The sequence below is a fragment of the Eschscholzia californica genome, unplaced genomic scaffold, assembly GCF_041429995.1.
Source record: "Eschscholzia californica isolate CP2 unplaced genomic scaffold, dmEscCali1.0.p SCAF_4, whole genome shotgun sequence".
Classification (NCBI taxonomy): Eukaryota; Viridiplantae; Streptophyta; class Magnoliopsida; order Ranunculales; family Papaveraceae; genus Eschscholzia; species Eschscholzia californica.
In genome coordinates this window covers 41,051,269-41,071,647 of record NW_028238461.1, presented here as the reverse complement: position 1 = coordinate 41,071,647, position 20,379 = coordinate 41,051,269, and the positions used below count along the sequence as shown (strand labels likewise).

At 35.9% G+C, this 20,379-nt stretch overlaps 1 protein-coding gene across 1 annotated transcript; it reads right to left on the bottom strand.

Annotated features, from left to right (window-relative positions):
* Window positions 1–1,904: 1,904 nt before the first annotated feature.
* On the bottom strand, window positions 1,905–18,755 carry CTF18 (P-loop containing nucleoside triphosphate hydrolases superfamily protein). The gene is made up of 23 exons (XM_086638215.1): window positions 17,878–18,755; window positions 17,397–17,458; window positions 16,362–16,499; window positions 15,962–16,237; window positions 15,073–15,159; window positions 13,969–14,070; window positions 13,753–13,818; window positions 9,056–9,163; window positions 8,889–8,950; window positions 7,954–7,998; window positions 7,743–7,816; window positions 6,182–6,249; window positions 6,032–6,100; window positions 5,857–5,951; window positions 5,685–5,766; window positions 5,489–5,567; window positions 5,317–5,404; window positions 5,085–5,238; window positions 4,323–4,514; window positions 4,179–4,238; window positions 3,212–3,477; window positions 2,600–2,705; window positions 1,905–2,212 (listed from the first exon to the last, which is right to left on the bottom strand). The coding sequence occupies exons 1-23, from the start codon at window positions 18,467–18,469 to the stop codon at window positions 2,159–2,161; spliced, it is 2,925 nt and encodes a 974-aa protein (XP_086494341.1). The 5' UTR covers window positions 18,470–18,755; the 3' UTR covers window positions 1,905–2,158.
* Between the last annotated feature and the right edge of the window lie 1,624 nt (window positions 18,756–20,379).

Genomic DNA, 20,379 nt, shown 5'->3' with positions numbered 1-20,379 from the left:
TCTGTGTGTGAGTTTGGTAGCTTTATTAGTATCTAATTTTGTTGATTTCTTGTCATTGGTGGGTATTAGTTTTTGTGTTGTATTAGGGTTTATATTACCATCTTTATTTCATTTGATAGTATTCTACACTATTTAAATAGTTATTTTCTCTTTAAATTATGTGATTTTTCAATTTCAATTCATATTATGCAAACACATATTTACAGCTTACAACAGATAGTTGCAAACAAATGTTTGCATAACTTGTTTGCATAACAGATTGTTGCAAACACGTTTGCTTAACAGATTGTTGCAAACACGTTTGCTTAACAGATTGTTGCAAACACGTTTGCATAACAGATTGTTGCAAACACGTTTGCATAAAAACGTAAAGGAAAAAAACGCCGTTTTTTCTGGGTTTTTTTTTTTGAAAAAAAGTATTGAAAGTGGATCTTGTTAGAAAGCTAATGAAAAATCATTTCTAAATATATAATTTTTATAGAAATCCGACATCTCAAACAAAAGTTATATCGATTTAAAGTTTAATAAAAAATAAAAGAAATTAGTTACACAAAATGACAAAAAGGGGTATTTTAGTATTTGCACACTTTTTGACCTGAATAATAATTTTCAAATGTTTTGTGTTTTTTTTACTCATTTTCAATATTATTTTGACCTTTCTAGAAATTACCTCTAGAAAGTAAATCCCAAGATAACGTGTTTAGTGGGGTATATATAATATAGGAATCTTGTCTGGGATGCGTGTAGAAATCCTAGGGTTTCGGATCTAACGGTTGAGATTTGATCTTCAAATACCTCCTTATATATACAGTTGGATCATACCCTAAAACTACGGGTGCTGTCCTTCGACTAGCAGTATCGGTCGGTCGGGTCGATCGATCAATCCCATCGGTTGTTATTTGAACATATTTTACAAGTACTATCCACCGGGCCTTGACCACTAAGGTTAATCGAGACAGTTGTCCAGCAGTGCCCTCTGACCACTTCCTACCTATTAAATACTTGACAGATCGAGCTTTCCCATGACAGGGCTACCAACGGCTTACCACGGACACGAGCAGACACGAGTGACTAGGAAGCTCGGGTCGTTTTCCCATCCCTATATTCTGATAGTTATTTTGGCCATTAGACTTAAAACGGTTATATGCATACACAATCCACTTAGTGAAGAATGTAAAATTAGAGAATCTAACAACTAAACTCAAATATAGAATCTAATAACAATTTCTTTTCTTTTTGCTGAAAAGATAAGCATATATAACTAAATAAGAGTACAATTACAACCAAAACTAAGGAGGGGAGGTACTACAGACCAAGTTCTATTGCTATTACGGGCACATGCCCATTTTGCAAGTTTGTCGGCATGAGCATTGCAATTGCAGCAAATGTGTCAGAAGGTAATGCCTACAAATTTCTGAATGAGATTTCTAATTGTTGAGACGTGAGCTTTTGATTACCATTGTAGTCTTTTTGGACACAAATGACTTAAGAGGCTTTGATTTCTAGGTGGAGAAATTTGATGTTCTTTTCATAAGCCTAAGATTCCACATAATATTGCTTGACATTCGTTTTCTTCAGCATATCTAGCCTAGAGAGTTGTTGTTTTTGCATCCATGAAACGCGCTTGAGAATCATTGATAATACAGCTGATTCCTAAAATATCCTCTATATTCTTGAACAAAATATCAACATTCATTTTTATATACAGGTTGACAGAGGGGTTGCATGTACTTTCGTTTGAAGAATTCCTCCTTAGATAATGTGTACCGATCAACATAGATTTTTGAAAACAAAAGATGAAATATTGTCTGTTAGCTACATAAACGTCATTGGTGGAATGAGACCACTATTCAGATGATTACAATAAATTTATCTCATAATAATTCGACTGACAAATATGCATATTAAGGATGAGATATCATAATATTCCATTAATAATCCTATTTACAATGACAACATAATACTGTGACTTTATCTGATGAATCCAAGAGGTATAATCGCATAAAAATAATTTTGATACTTACCAGTTTTAGACTAAGCTGTACAGACAAAGACTGCTAAATTGCACACGAAAAACACAAGATTATCATCTATTGTATATCATTTTACATATGAAACAAATAAAAAAAGGATTATAGTAGGTCTTAGCCCGTTCTTATTAGGATAGCAACTCAGAAATCCGGACGGGCTTTTTAACTGCATTTGTGAAACCCTGCAATAAAAATCAAGTAAAAAAACTCAATTCCGTAAAAAAAAATGAACCATTTGTTTTCTCGTTTCAGTGGTTGTCTTGGTCTTGTAAGACCAATAAGGTACCAGTCAATATTGAAAAAAACAGTAAACTGTGGTGTAACAGTTGGTGGGCGATACAGTAATAACAGGAAAGTTTTGGGTTATATAATGTTTATAACAATTAATACAATGGCAGCATAAAACAGAGTTTTCAAATAACAATGAAGGTTCCACATAGTTACAGATAACGGCTGTTATTTATGGAGGAAAACATGGGTACCAATACCTACGAGTGGACTGGTCCATGGTTCATTTGTCGGTTTGAAGGGAAACAGTCAAATGTAACTAAATTTGGCAGGATAAATACCTCATTGAACTTAAATATCAGAGGGCGAGAATCTCGCTCTATTGTTGCTGGCTTCTGCAACCCGTTATCAGTATCTTGAGAAAATTTGCCACTTTTTTTCCTGAAACTGGTTTACAAAAGATAATTCAGAAACAAATAAAAACACATAAGATTGAATGCAGACATCTGAATTCTAATATAATTTTTCACCAAGGTAATATTTATCATATCAAGCAGGTTTCAAAAGCATCACTTTTATTGCTTCCCGAAAGCAAAAAAGTACTTTTAAACTTTTCTAGCGAACAACTTCAAAACGAAATATGATAATCAAGGAAGTTATTTTCTCCATAAAAGAAAAATTTGAGCTCAGCTTAACACGAGTTCCTAAAAAGTACAATACAACTAAAGATTTGGTTGCCCTAGTCGTCTAACAGGAGATGGCAGTTGGATATAGACTTGGTTCCATCCCAACCATAACGAAAGGATTACACTTCACCGCAGTTAAAAAGCACGGAGTAGGATGAGATCAGAACGAAAACAAGTGGAAAAGCAAGGTAGCAAAACCTAGGCATAGCAAACAGCAGAAGAAATATAAAAAAATGGATTACAAGAATCACAAGAACCAGATCAAACCTGTCAAAGAAACTAGAGGAGGAACGAGCAGGTTTCTTTGCACCAATGAGGCCCTTTGATTCCACGTTTGCTGGCAATAGTTTATTGGAACCCGAAGTTGATGTGTTTGTGGAGATCTTAGTGTTGCTTTGCCGTCCATTATCGGTAACAGTTTTACTGGGGAATGCTTTGCCACCTCTAGTCGGGGCCTGGTTTTGGTTGTTGGTCAAGCCCTCTGATTGCATCAATCTAGTGGCACTTCCAGATAGAATCTTCTGTTTTTCAACCTGGAAAATATAACTCTGTTATGCCGGTGTCTAGTTACTAAGCTTGAAAGGATGTAGCTCTGGAGGTGTACAACAATTATACACATTAGAAATATAAAAAGTTATGAGCACTTATTTTGGGGGTGAATCATAATGGGACCCTGGGAGCAAGAAAAACATCACTTTGTTAGAAAGCAATCAAATGCATCTAACATTAGACTCATCAGGAATACTAGGACTCCAAAGAACAGTACATATAAAAGTCTTCAATGATTGACTGAAGAAAAAGGATTCAAGAACCCGATTAACTGAAAAGACAATGATGTTGGATACCAGATTAACGGTCATAACAATGAAAAGGACTAGAACAAATGGCTCGCAACAACAGTGAAGTCGCAGGAACATGTCTAATTTCCAAAAGCTTCAATAGCCAGATGAAAGAACAAGGTTTTGCTATAACTCTTTAAGGAATAGAGAAATTGCCATTATTCTTAGAAAAACAGGTCAATAGATCACATTTTTTTTACCATGTACTAGTCAGTAGTCACAGCTTCAGTCAATTCAAACAAGAACAAGTGCTATTCAAAGAAAAACAATGTATAGTGATCATGGAATTCTAGAAGTGACAAGTGACTTTAGGATTCCTGCTGATCATGAAACAAAAATAATAAATACATCAAGAAGGATAAAAAAGTAAATTGTTTTAGAGTTTCATCGCACACCTCATGCACCAAAACCCGCTTCACAGCTAAAGAGAGTCCAGTATGAGCAGATATATAATCCTGTATAACACCCACAGAGACTTTTAAGATATAGACATACATATGACAACATTAAATGCCTAAAAAAGAATCAATGAACTAAACCTTGAAGTTAATAAAGTCTGCAATCGGGGGATCCAAAGAAAGCACTGGAACATCTAAAATTGCTTCATGTCTCAGGTTACTGGGCAATTTTTCAGGATTCATGTTTTTATATGATACGGAATATGACACCATTGTGTTGACTAGTTGAGCCAGATCTTGCTTCTCTTTTTCAGACAACAAGTGAAATGCAACCTGAGAAGTGAAAATTAATAAGCCACAAATTAGATGGGAAACAACATAAAAGTTAGCCACTACATGTACACCACATTGTCAAATTTACTCCATTTCCTGCAGCTCACCATTCAAATCCAAAATATACGGATTTAGATTTACATCCAGAACATACAAACCTTCATAGATCATATTAATATGGTATTTCCAATTCGTAGTTGTCTATTTTTTTTTACTTGTAACAATTTCAGTTTTGGACAATCAATGCTACATTGTACTGTGAAGGCGTTAATATAGATCCCTAACATGATCTCGTGTAGTTTTAAACTAGATGTACAACTGATTGGAATACCTGACAAGAGTGTTTGGCATCAGAGACAAGTATCGGAGTATCTAATGCCGGCCAAAAAGTCTAAAGGTTTACTGAGAAAATATTGAAACTATACTAGAAACTGGGGTATAGAGTTTGAAATATTGATATTCCTCAGTCATCACCGAATATGTTATGGTTGACTCTCATAATGATTATGTTAAAAAACATGAGCAAATTATGAGCTGTGGTAGAAAGTAAATAAGTTATTAGTTACTTACAGGTCGTAAAGTGGGTGGGGACAGAATATACATAAATGGAGATACGGCATCTCCTACAAAAGATTCAGTTGACAGATGCCTTGAAATTGATGGCGTGATTTTGTTGCACCAACACCTTAAGAGATCCCTTTTTTCTATTAACATTGCTCGGGATCTGAATGTGAATTCACATTATTTTAGATATTAATGTATAGTGGAAATGGCAAAGAAAATTGCTCAAGTTAAAAAAGACCTTTGAGAGGACTTGGGCCATTCAATATTTGGCTTTCCTATCTGGGCTATTAGACGGTTAATAGCTATGACAGTAGAAGGTTGATAAGCTGATAACAAGAAAAAGGAAAGAAGGTTCAGCAAGTAGACTAATTAAAATGATAAATACTCAAGGACATGCAGTGTGCATTTACCATGAAGGGCCATATGCTGAGTGCGCATGATATATTGTTGCAAATGATCAGAAGCGCCAAGAATGTTTAAGCACTTGACCTACAAGCGAGAACCGATTTGATAGTTATGTATTTTGCTAAACTAACAAAGCTATGACTCAAACTTCAAGAATAATCGTGAAGATGGAATAGTATCAAGAATATGATGAAGAATCACCGTCTTTTGCATCACGGGATCGTGATGCTGGAGATGCAAAATGTTTTCGTGAATCCCATCCATAGTTATATCATAATCTCCACTGCCAAATAGTACAACTTTTAAGAAAACAATCGTATCACTCCAAAATATTGCAAGGACGATTTGAAGTTAATACTCATCAGTGTCCTACCAGTTAGAAATGAGGGAGTGCATAAAGTCAAAATCACTAGGCATGCTACTGCTCGGGGACTTCTGTTCTCTATTTGTTTTTCGCTTTTGGAATACCTGAAGGAACAAAATGTGAGGCAATAAGAAAATACTCGAGGAAGAATTCAGAATCATCATTGTAGCATTGGCTGCATTACCTCTTTCCAGACATCAAAAACACCTTTCGCGATATCTTTTTGACCAACAACTTGAGAATTGATTTCCAACTGATATCAAACGCGAGGTAAATTAAGACAGGATAGGTGGAAAGATTGGTTTCAAAAAGCATCACCAAACCATCAGCTTACCACATTAAGTGTTGTTTTCTGCTTGTTGAGAAACTGAAGCGTGTTTAGGCATGAACGGATGTCACATTCTAAAAGAAAATAAACCTCAGAAATTAGATAAGAAGTCGAAGTTGTTAGGAAAAATAGCCTAAATAATTTGTTCACAAAGATGAAGATTAAAGATGTGAAAGTAAAAGCAGAATCACCAAGATTATTTAACCTAAATAATCTGTTCCTTCTCTCCTTCTACTTCTGCCACTGACTTCGAAGAAATCAGAGTACGAAAGAATAATAAGTCATAACATGAAATATTATAATGAGTTGCACCTGAAGGTGCGAGAAGCTGATGTGACTTGAGAGACACACCTCGTGCTCCAAACAACAAAGGGAGAGACTTGAATTATTAAAACCTAAAAGGCGTGACAGTACTACTTCAAAGTAGATGTGTTATCCCCTAAAGTTACAAAGTAAAAAAAAAAAAAATCATGTATCTGGTGTCATTTCCACCTTTTTCTTTTATGAGTAGCAACCAATTTAAGAACCTAACGACTAGAGAGTTGAACCTTTTTCGAAAAATTTGATTGAACTAACGAAAAAGAATTACACGAAAAAAAAAATGGAGGTCGTAAGGGTGAGGAACCTAAAGGTGACAAAATCACAAAACTACTAAAATTTACAAGGTGTGAATCATAGCCTCCCAAGAAATCGAGAAATCGAAAAAGGTGTAATTCCTAGCCTAATGCTTCTGTCTGCTTCAACGATATTTATTGGCTTGAACATGCAAGATCATGCTCTGCCCGTCAGCCACATAGTTTTTAAAACTCGATTTATTACGATTTTTCCGAATAGCCCATAATACGGTGTGCGTGATGAGACGCCACAGCTGTCAGCCCGTCTTGGGGAGCTCAAGGCTTGTCCATTGGGAAATACACAAGTCACCCTTACCATGCAGCATGCAATGAACTCAGTAGAGTTAGAGAAAAATCCCAGACCGGTCTGGCAGCAGGGAATGCCAGAAAAGATGATGAACTGATTCTCCACTTCAGTTGCATCTAGTGCACCATAATTCTTCTCCTGCTAAGGAACAAACTAACCAGTGATAATTCCTTACGTGACTGGGTCGCCTCCCATCTTTTATTCTTACCTATTCTCCACATCCAAGATAACATAAAGAATTTCCGATTTATCCGGAAAGCATACTGAGAAAGTGAGAAGGATGATGAACAAGAGAAGTGAAGAAGATAGTAGGAGAAGAAGAAAGAAAATGAGATCACAGATCAGGACTCTAGAGTACAGCACTAAAGCTAGAGTGAAGCTTTGACGGGGGACACACCAACACAGTGAAGAACCTTCTCCGGAATACAACCTGTGTCAGAACTTCTCTCTCCTGTGTCTGTAAGAGAGGCGACATAGATCACCTTTTCATGCCCACTAGGGAGTTCAGATTTTGACTGTGAATTTTTTTCTTTTGGAAAGCTTTCACTTGATTTCAACTTGTGGACATGTATAATTGTATATTATACAACAAACAACCAAAGTAAATGTAGAATCCAATTCCAAAAAAAATGTAGAATTCAGTTACCAGTATGTGCAGCAAGTGCAGTAAGCGCAACAGAACTTGCCCTGAATCCTTCTTTGTTGCATATAAACTTGAGCCTAATATAAACATTTTGAGATAAGAATACTATCAAATGTTGCCAGTGATCTTCAATGACAGTTAGATGGAGCTACTAGTTCATTCATGTAATTAATTTGCAAAGAAATGAATAAGCAGTAAAGAGGTTACAATTTACCTGTTCACCACACGACTAACCGATGGTTTCACAAACATATGCACCCTACAGTACAAACACAAAATAAACGCATAGCAGATGAATCATAAGACATCAAAAAGTTTCTAATATAATAGCTAAATTGGAATTTATGCAAGTTTTTGTACTTGATATGCAACTATAGGGAAGTGCAACTGCAGAAACCCAACAAAAGAACGATAAATAAAGTTTTGCCAACTTAAGTTTCAAAGGATCAGATTGGAGAAAACTAAATTAGCGACTATGTCTTGTTTTTCTTTAGTGTAAGAAAAAACATTGGATGTATCACAATTCACATGTCCTTTAGGAAGTTTACTATAGTGGGAGGTTTTGATCATAACATTGTTAGTTGTTCCACGTTCTTAAGTTGTATATGTATTTCAAGATTTTTTCCTTTGCCTACTATCTTGTATAACCTCTTTAGTCACTGTTCTTCTAATATATCTTAATATATATTAGAAAGCTAGGAATCTAGTTGGTCTATCTGGAAAGCTAGGGATGATGGCATCTTCAAGGATTCGAGTGTGTCGATTAGGGTGGAGGTGGAAGACACTATTGGAGTTTTGTTCTCTTGGAGTAGGAACATTGGTTGGGCTAGAGCGTATACTTATCTCGATTTTGTTTCGAGTTGGGAGGCTATTTTGTTTTAGATGTAATTTTGTACAGCTCCCTTCTTTTTGTTTTTGTTTTTGTTTGTTCTCTTTCCTGTTTCTCTTTGTACTCTCTTTTCTTTTTTCCTAATATTAATTCAAAGTATTCTTTGACCTGTTAAAAAAAATATCTCATTCTTTGACCTGTTAAGAAATTAATTCAAAGTATTCTTTTTTCCTAATATTAATTCGAAGTATTCTTTGACCTGTTAAAAAAAGATACCTCATTCTTTGACCTGTTAAAAAATGATCAGATTGAAGACTTACTTTGCTACCTGACGCAGTGGCCTCAGTGAAGGCGCAAAAAGATTATTGCAAATGCATATCACCTTCAATTGCAAACAATATATTATATAAAATCCCATAAATATAAAAACAGAATACAGAATACAGAAAATAAAATAAAGAACAATGTGTCAGATATTGAATCTTACAGGTCTTGACAACGTTGCGGTTTTCCTTCCTCGTTTTGATGAAAACTTTCCTTGCTCCTTTTGAGCAAAATTTTCCTTTCCAAATTCAGACTTTTTCTCAGCAGCAAGCTGCATAGATAATAAAAAATAAATCTTAACTTACACTGAATAGAATTCTCAAAAGGAAGTGCACAGTTACAACATCCAAAAGAAAACAAAAGTTGATATAGACGCTCAAATCAATTTAATAGGTTTAAGAACTAACAGAAATCTCTACTATACTGTGTCTTTTCCTGTACTCCCAGTAGCTCATGTTAAACTTTGCAAATGAAGTCCAAAATTCTTCAAAGAGATCCTGAACTATAGTATTGTTTATTAGGCCGACCACTACGAGCCTGCCCTAGGACCTCGGACGGTCCCCAGGTGGACTTTGGGCACGTCGGGCCATTTAGGCCTGGCCCCATCAAGGGGCCAACCCATCTAGACGCCCAGTGGCCGTCCCATGATTTTTTTACACATGTCAATATATTATAAGTAATGTGTAATATATATATGTATGTAAATATGAGTATTATGATATACTATATGACTATATGTATATGTATATGTATATGTACATGTACAACAATATAATTATGCTATGACAATAAGTTTTATCACATAACGATAGTACATTACCCCATTATGTATATTATACACTTTATAGCATGTCATATACACAAAAAACAATTTTGCGTATAAAATTTGTTTAATTTCTCTTAAGTCTCTCATACACATTCATCATTTCATTGACCATAATTCATTTAAAACATTGTTAGACCATTGTTGGCCACTTTGAATATCATTGTGACCATATTTGACCTTTTTAAAATATATTTTTCACCCTGTAAAACAGATTGTTCATCACAGTTGACCATGCCCCACCAATTCTTTGTGACAAATATTGAAAGTTGTAAAAAAAGAAACTTATGAACATGACAGCAGACCGGCGCGCATGGGCGGAGCCAGGAATTTAAGTCAGCCCTGAGTAACCTCAAATTACTAAAAGTAAATTTTCACTTGCAATGTATATGTATTTGTAAACCACAATTGACAGACATTTTTCTTAGTAAATATATTATTTTCTATCATTATTCTAACATGTACCTGAACTTTTCAATTCAAATTGACTTATTTCCAACTCTTCACACAAGGATAAATAAGATTTATGTTAATGTTTTGATTGAAAGACCTTAAAATGTAAGAAAACTAATTGTCTTAACGTTAGTAGCTTATTTAGAAAAATAATAGATGTGATAGGTCATTTGCGGACAAAATATCGCATTAGCATAGCTCGGACGAAATCCAACAAAATGGGGCAAAAATTGATTTAGCAAAAAAAGATGGTCAAAAGGTAACGTTGTCAACAAGTAGGGGCATAAATTGGGACCAAAAGTTAAAATGAACAGAATGTAGGGGGCCAACACCAAACTAGCTCAAGAAATGAGAGTAAAGAGACCAATAGCAAGCCGTAGGATTCGAACTTGTGACCACCACTGTGCTAGACAACATGGGAAATCACTCTTGCTAGCTTTAATGAATTTTTTTTTTTATAAAAAGTTTGAATTAATAAGGGGCAGGGGAGAAGAATATACAAAAAGAATAAGGATGATTTACAACCCTGACTTGTTACTTCATAATATCATCCCAATTCGAAATAAAATCATGATACGGCAAATTTTTTGCCCACCCAATATTCCTACTTCAATGAAACAAAAGACCTAAGATGTCCTCCACTTCTATGTTAATGCTGTTAATGGAATCCTTGAACTTTTGCAACGAATATGCCTAGATTAATGGTTTTGTTTTTTACCCCTTATCAGAGCCAGGGTTCACCCCACCCTGGCTCAGCCCTTGCCGGCGCAGCTTAGCCCATTTTGAACAGTCACGAGCTGGCCGAGATACGTGAGACACGGGTCATCCCAGCCCATGGCCTACCAGTTGGCCGCTTCTGACGGGCCAGGCCAGCCCAAACCGTGGCTTGTCGGGCCACTTCTGATGGGCGTCGCACTTGCTTCTGACAAGACAGGTTGGCCGGACCGAATAACACCAATACTGCATTGTCTGAATATATAACGAACCAAACTGGAAGCAGAAGGTGCCATCAACACCTAGGAGTATCTATTATAAGATAAGGTATCATACTCATGAGTCGTCCTCACAAAATCTTTTTTATCGATCTCTAAGTCAATACACAATAGGTAGTCGACGAACTGGGATTTGCAACTAGTGCTGATTAGTCAGAATTAGTCATCCATAATTTTTTTAGGTGAGAAGGCTGACTAAAATATAATTCTAGAAAAGCATTTAGTGACGTAACAAAACAATTATTTTCATAGTTAAAGGAAGAAATTAAGTTACATTGAACGTTATCAAGAAATAGATACTTAGAAGGCCAAGTGCATTCAGCTAGGTCAGGAGTATAACCAATGAAATTGGTCATGTGGAAGTTGGCACCAAATGGGGGTTCTTTTAGGCATATGCAGACTATGCTAATACCAATATTACCTACTACCTAGTACATGGATTGCTATATTGATACCAATGTTACCTGGTACACAGATCGCTCTGGTACGTGGTACTGGTAAACGGTGCGCTACCATGTGAATATCGGATATGCTAGAGTATGCTTCTTTAGTACACCACTTTCGATTGCAGTACATTTTGGACTATTTTCCTAGACAATACACACTCTTTATGATGCATTTATGATAGATACATATACTCTCAATCTGTCGTACGTCCTACCTCCATAAAATTTACAATCTAACAAATTAGTTAAGAAATTCTAGTAACTAAATACCCAACTAGTCAAGTTTATAGATTTTTACAAAGACTTAGGGTTAATTAAGACTAAAAGTTCCGGTACACTAATTTTATGGTACTGGATTGCGAAACCACCCAATAAGGGTATGCGGAATCGGATACGCAGTACTAGGGGTGGGAATCGGGCGGGTATGGGCACCCGCGGGTAAATCTGAGTCGGGCTCGGGCGGGTCGGGTAAGTTTCTCCTCTGCCCACTCGGGTTCTCGGGCGAATTCGGGCGGGCTTTTCTGAAATCTCCTATGATCAAAGCCCGCCCATGCCCACTAAAGCATCGGGCAAGTCGGGCTTCGGGCAAATCGGGCATCGGGTTTCTTTATCTGATATTTTTTTACCAGATCAGAAAACTCTAGAAATTTGATATTGTTCAAATAAGCTTCTTTAAACAAATTGATACCAAAACTTTACAAAACTTATAAATCAAGAATGAAAGAAATACTCAGATTCCGTAACATAAGAAATCAACAACTGATATAGATCTATATATGCAAACATGAGACTTGGTTGTCTTCCACTTTTTTTCTTGTCTTTGTATGTTTCATTAGTTCTTCTTTGTTCTTCCTTCACATCAAAATAATCTTAAAATTTGACCACTACATAGAGATGGAAGATGATCCCAATAACTTATTTAATAGAGAAGAAGGTTGGCACAAGAAGGTCTAGTAAATAAGAGAGAAACGGCTAGAGAGACAACGTAGATTCTTTTTCTCTCTCTCTATGCTACCGAATTTTTCAGATTCAATGTGGTAAACTATTAGGGTTGCTTCAATATGTAGTTTATATATCTTGGGAGAAACCTTAAATCTACTTTGGGCTTTATAGTGAAGTATAATCGACACTCAAAGTGATTGGCATCTATAGGCACCCGTCGGGTGAGCATATCGGGCTCGGGTATGGGCGGGGTGGCGGGCAGAGCTTTTTACCCGAGCCCGCCCACGAAAAATCATCGGGCTGGGCGGGTAGTACCCATCTTCGGGCGCGGGCGTCCATGGACATTGTCGGGCGCGGGTAAACGTGACGGGTATCGGGCTTTCGGGTAGAATTCCCACCCCTACGCAGTACACAAGGGGGAGGAGTATATCTGGTAATGTTGCTTGATACCTAATACATTATTTAGTTTTTAAGTCTTAACATTCTAGAACAGTCAAACAAAGAAAGTTCTAATATCTTTATCCGTTATAATAAACAGATGCGTCTTTCCACATTTTTTTTCATGTAGTTTAAATACTTGAACCTGGTTTTGCTATTAATAATACAGGTCGTACAAACTTAAGAGACTTATAGCAATCAAAGGGATTTTAACCTTCTAGGTTATTTATCAGTTAAAGTTTCTCTCCTAACAATTTCTCTCTTTTTATTAAGACCAATTAGAGACTTAGAGCCTATTTGCAGCTTAAAGAGTTTTGAGGATATTGGGCTTTTGTTGTGAAGCCTAACACTCACCTCTTATGTTTTTTTGACATGGTTTATCTAGCTGCTTCGGCCTGAATATCTACATCTTTTCTAGAATTTCCTTTGGTTGGAAGTAATACTTGTGGTTTAATACCAGTTAGGTTGTTAACTGACCGACTTTTCATAGTTTAAGTGTATACCCTTGCCACCTTTAATACATTCTCTTTGTTGGTGCATTCATGACCATGACTAGAACACTCATGTAGATATTATTTAAAAAAAAAAGATGTTCATTTGGATTTACAAAATAAATTAATCTCGTGATGTTTGAAAAACGTATATACACACACACATGCATATACACTTACGTTTTTTAGTACATACTAACGTGCATATAGACACACATGACAGGGAAATGAATTAGATCACACAACCAAACACTATCTACGCATATATAGATTACCATTTTTAGGATCACCTCCACAGCACCCTTCCCTTCACCAAGTGCTCCGTCAATTTCATCAATTATCTGTACAGAATCATTTATTAATCGTAGACAATACATGTCTATGAGCGAATATTAATCAATTATTAGAAAGGTCCCTGGTTACCCAACTTGTCATAGGAACCAAAAGAGGTTGATCTAAGGGCAAATTATAATCGAGGCTGATTTACTTACCAAGCACTTAGGCTTTGCATCCGCCATGACAGAATTCATTTGCACAACATCAAGAATTTTAGCTTCTATTGTTGACGAGGACCTATCGTCGCTAGCATTTATCTATGGATAGAACATAGTTAGTCAATGTTTCCTTTTGGTGAAAGCTGCATACCACTAAATTGAACAACAAAAATACACAAGGAAGACCCGCATACAAAGACAAATTATTTTAATGAATAAAGATTGAAATTATAGAATTAAAGCAACCTATTAGCGCACAATTGATGACAACGGATACATTTTATAATATATTGACTTCTCAAACTAGATAAGTTACACTATTTTGTTATTCAATGTCACATGGGTAAATGATACCTAGTTTTTTGCAAAGAAAATACGTGCAACACAGATACGCCAGACACGGTAGACATGGCAACTGATACTCCCACCATAACAAGAAAAAGAAAAGAAATAGAAAACATTAATAAATTTAAGAAGAACAGGACTGCCTCTTGTTATTGTTTTTAATGGTTCCACGACTATTAATGCCATATCTACCTTCCATAAACTTGGGTCGCCTTCTGTTCTTTTAGAAAGAACCTTTGCTTGACATCCTAATTATTAAGTTCTAAACCTAACTTGTTAACTGAACTAAGCATGTTTTTGTGATAGTCCAACATATTGAACTTCTTATATGAGGCTATTAAAACTCAAACTCAGATTGAAGTCAAATACCTCAATTTTATCTCGGTTGCTCTATGTTCCCACTCAAACCAATCAATACTAGGTCCGAGCCAAACAAGTGTCTTCTACTGGAAATAAGGACATATTATATACCAAATTACCAATACTCAGTCAGATCAAATAATTTGAGTTTCAATCAAATCCAAAAGGGAAGGGGAGAGAGAGAAAGACTGAAAGAGAGAGTCCATAGCGGCTGTATTCAGGTGTATGTTTACCACTTCAGCTTACATGTTAATGACCAACACAAATCCAGAAATTGCAGATTCTTATCTAAAACTATGAAGTAAACACTACAAGTTATTTATAGGACAATGAATGCAAAGCAAGCTGCATTAAAGAACTATAACAAGTTCGAAAGATTATGCTGAAGGCACAAACCTCCACAACACGATATCCACAATGCTTAGCAGCTACATGTGCGAGAGTTGTCTTCCCAAGCCCTGGGGGGCCACAGAGTAAGAGAACCTGAAAGTGATAGGTAATAAAATTTGATACTCGAAGCAGATAGTCGTCGCACAGAAAACATATAGTCTAAAGGACTAGAAAAAATGACGTTGAACTAACATTGTTGTCATCAAGCCAGTGTCCTGCCCTCCATGGTTAAAAGTAGCATTGTATTTTGGAAATGTATCAGTATATTGAGATGTTGGTACGTATCATACATCAGAATAAGTCATTCCCTAAAAGTTCCACAATACCAATACATCAAGATTCAAGTGTTCATTATAGAAATCAAGACTTTGATTTTGTCAACGGAAGCACATTTGATTGAGTTACCAAAATTTCCATTTTCTGCATTTTTGACATATTTACAGAGTACATCCTCGAATTTTTTGTATATAATGAATGTATTTTCACCAATTAGCGCCTATACTAGAACGTTATGGGAGATAAATCTAATTAACTAACAGTCGAAAGGTAATAAGATAAGAAGAACAACCGTGAAGACTAGCCACTATTTACTAATGTGTAAGATCAAATGGGCCTACTAGAATTAAGGGGTTGTGCTGGCCTACAATTCTAATAAAAAAATATATGAATTTCTCAATAAATGTTAACTTCAGAAACAGGAGAAACTACTAAATACTTCAAGAAATAAAACCCTAGAAGACTTCTAGATCTCTTAACATATGTATGATGTGTCTAATACCTTCGTTGGTGTTTGAGCTGCCAAGCTAAAATTCTAACAGTTACAGTACCTATTGAAAAGACAAAATATATGAATCATATAGCTCGTTGGTGAAAAATAAACATATCTACACCTCACCTTGGGATCTGGTGGACCAGTACTCGTTGATTTTTTGTTCCCTGATTCATGAATTTCTTTTACATTGTTATGCTCTCGATTAAAACTATCTGAGTGTTTGAAAGCACTACTTGTAAAAGAAGTTTTCCCAGTCTTCCCAAAAGAAGTTATATGAGAGAGCTTTTGGTGTTGAGCAAGTGAAGTATGTCGTCTCAAAGAAGATAAAACATCAGTGGATGTACTCCTAATTTCAGATCCAAATACACAAGTATCCCATTGTTTCAGCCATAAAAGAATCTGAAAAAAGGCAGAAAGGGGCGCTAATTATTGAAGTCCCAGTCTTAAAAAAACACCAACTTCACTGACGTACCACATACAAGGAGCTTGAGTTCAAAATTTCAAATAGTAAGAAACTATGTACCTCCCGATTTGTCTGCTCGTCGCTCAAAAGCTCTGTAAACGATTTTGGAGAATATTTATCCACCCAAAGGTTTTCAGTGACCACTGAACTTTGGTGACTAACAAAAGCATCGGAAGATTCAGATGATACCTGCAAAGACTTCAATATGACATCTACAAGTGATCAGGGAACATTTTTAAATTGCAATACGCATATAAGCGAGCTAGGAGTTATGAGTTGGGAGGTATAAATTACGTATCAAACCCTCATTTTTTTAATCACTACAAGTAATAACTGATCCTTCAAAACAGTTACATTGTACATAAAAAATAGTTAAAGACTTCGTATCATATATTCATATCACCCAAAGCTTCAACAGTCAGAATAGGCCCATTGTCAGCCAGCACCTACTGTTCTTTCTTCTCACTTTTAAATGAAATATATGCACCAACGTTCATAATTGATTATTTTACATTACAGTCTTCTCAGTGGAACCTCGACAGCAACTCTGAAGTTCTAAGTGACTACAAATGCTTGAGATATTTATTGGATAGAAATATCACTAATGCACAAATGGCATTAGAACTATTTAAGAGTCTACCAGAAGTAGCACCAGTTGAATATATTGAGAAAGCTATTTACTTTATTTTGTTTCATCTTAATACAGTTTTTATGTGGGTAACTATTTGCTTTTGTAAGATAAAATTATAAATTAGCATGTACTTGTATTATTTGAGGCGCGAGGCGAAGTGGAGCAATGAGCCCTCTGACTTCGCCTAGGCAAGAGCCTCGAATCAAGGGAATGGCACCCAAGAAGCTCTTCGTCCCTTCATTCCTATATGTATTTTCCTGTTCTTTAATATTCAAAATATTTACTTAAATACCTCAATTTCATACATACATTCGAGAATTCAACACGACACCAAAGATTCAACTTTTAAAAAATAGGCATCGCCTTTGGTCGTCTCGCGCCTTGACAAGGCATTTGCCTTCTAACACACGTACAAGGATCTAATTTTCATAAGAATAGAGATGTTATACACTTGAAATATATACCTTTAAGGAAGTATCTTCCTCCCATCTTTTCATTAGAACGGAGACAGGTTCTGATATTAGACCTACAAGATATAAGTGCGCAAAACAATGAACGAGTAGTCACAAGATAATAAGGTATAAGCAATGAAACTTTTAAATTGATAAATACATCATACAAGCATAACAAGGTAGTGTATAGTGTAATAGCAAATTCACACACTAACAAATGAAACATTGTTAATCGCTAAACTGCATCCTTATTAAAGCATCTGCCACACATGATATATGAAATGCTGACAACTAATTTCATGCTTTAAAATGTGATTATAATTCAAAAAAATAAGTAAATCATGTGTGTGGCAACAAAATTCACAATCCAATTTTTAATATAGTAAAAAAGGAAAATTATTTCAATGAATCTAAATATACAAATTAAAATGTTAATGATGAACCCCAAAAGCATTTGGTGAGAAACGACAGACTAGAAGGTTTAGAGCTATACCCTTGCTCGGAAAAGATTTGGATGTGATTGATTTATTGTGAAGGCTGGTGTTGTTCATCATCTTGGTTACCTTGGCATAGACTCGACACCCTGAAGGTCCAGTAACTGAAATGCAAACCCCATCGACTTCTGAAGCGAATCGAGATATAAATTTCTCTTGATTTTGATCTTGTTCTTCCACCACTGGAACTGAGGGTTGTGGTGTTGGTGGCCGGGAGTAACGAAGCCACTCTTCGTCCTCATCTCCTTCTGGACGAATTGGAGGTTCTTCAAGTCGGTTCCTCTTTAATCCACTCGAAAATGATGTATCTGAAGAATGATCATCAAGATCATTTGAGTTTGAGTTTGATTTTGACCATGACCTCTTATTATTGTTGTTACTGTTGATCTGGCCATCGGTGATAACAACGCCACCGCCACCGCCGCCGCCTGAAGGTTGAAGAATTTTTGGAGTGGTCGGAGGAAGTTGTTGTTGGTGGTGTTGTTGTTCGGCTTCTTCTTCATCGGGATAATAATAGTCTTCTTCTTCTTCTTCTTCGGGAAGAAGCCCCTCGAGCCGTTCAAGCTCATCCATATCCATATCCATCTCCATTCTCCTGGTTTCGTCCTTCTTCCGTAGAATTTAAGCACCAGAATCCAAAGTTGTAGAGTGATTTGATAAAACTCGATTTGGGTTTTACTTCTTTGACAAAGGAGAAGAATTAATTTTGGCGGGAAAGAAAGAGGGGCGACGCGGCAAAAGTTATGTGATTAGGGCTAGATTTATTGCAAAAAAAAAAGGGCTACATTTATTGAAAGGTTCTGTTTGGGTCGCTTCAAAAGAATGGAATGAGAAAATTACTTTTTTCCATGATAAAAAAAAGTGTTTGGTAAAAACTAAGAAGAGAATTCTTCAACAAAAAAAAAAAACTAAGAAGAGAACAATCTCAATCCTATGATTTCTTCTGCTCACTAATCTTTGATCCCCTTTGTATATTCCAACCTAATCAAACCGAACTCGATAAGAAAGAGTGAAGGTTTTGGTACGCTTAAAGTATTAAATTTTGGCCAGTGTTTAAGGGAAATAAGCGAAGTTTCCGCGGCAATAAGTTTTGGGTGGAAACAAAAACTTTTTGTTTCCTCCAAACACTTACAGTATTATTTTCAACTTCTTCCCTCTTCTTCCTCTCTCACTTTCACCATGAACTTCGGCGACCTTCATCGTAAATCCCGCGTGAGACTCAACGACCCTACTTCTTCTTTCTCACTTCTCCCTCTCTTTTCTCTCTCACCTCTCTCTATCTCTCCTCTTTCTTCTCTCTCTGCTTTCTCTCTCATCTTTCTATATCTCCGACGAAGGGGAGGAACTCCTTCGCCAGAACCTTAGTTCCAAGAGGGAGATTTGCTGTTTGGACCCCCTTTCACATAATCCACTTGCTGTTTGGACTCCCTTTTTCCAAAGTTGCATTTTGGACTCCTTTTTTCAAATAAATAGTTATATATAACAGATTAAAAACATTTCGGAGATGAAAATACGGTTTTACCCTAAGTATATAAGAAGTACTAAATTACCCTCTACATAAACTAACCCAACCTATTTTTTTAACCACAAGTTAACCAACCCTAACATATGACCCGTGAGACAAAACCCTGGTAGAATGAACCCGATTCCCATTTAAAACTAACAAATCGATTGGGAGAAAGAAGAGAGAGAAACCGAGCTTCGTCTCCTCCATCTACCTCAATCTTCTTCCATTCTCTCTAACTTATGTAAGTTGTCGTTACTAATTATTCAAACCTAAATTTGCTTGACCATCTATGGAGGATAGGCATCTAAATTACCTAACGAAAGCCAAGCATCAACTCTGTAAGAAACTGAAGGAGATATTAACCAGAAAGTAGTTCAACTACAAATCTTGTTAAAATGAATCAGAATCTAAAAGCTTAATCTCTAAAGTAAACATGGATGATCAAAATCAAAATGAATTGAAGACAAGATATTGTATAAAAATAGAATCACCATAAACTTACCTAAGCATATATGAGGAGCAGGAGCTATAAAAATAACTTTTAGTGTAAAGAAGCATTGCCCAAACAACAAACAAATCACACAATGACACAACTTTTAATTAAAACACTACAGTCCCCACAAAAACAAATTCATAGTAGTAGAAGAAGATGATGATTATAAACTTGACCTGAGGTGCTTCCATGGGGTAATGTTCAGGAAAATCAACTTGAAGCTGATAAGTTTCATTAGTACTTCTCATCTAAATCAACTTGAAGCTAATAAGTTTCATTAGTACTTCTCATCTAAATCAACTTGAAGCTGATAAGTTTCAGGAAAATCAACTTGAAGCTGATAAGTTTCATTAGTACTTCTCATCTAAATCAACTTGAAGTTGATAAGTTTCAGGAAAATCAACTTGAAGCTGATAAGTTTCATTAGTACTTCACATCTAAATTGAGTATCTTTTGCTGTTCGACTAACATTTATGACATTTAGTTGGTGGAAGATGGGTA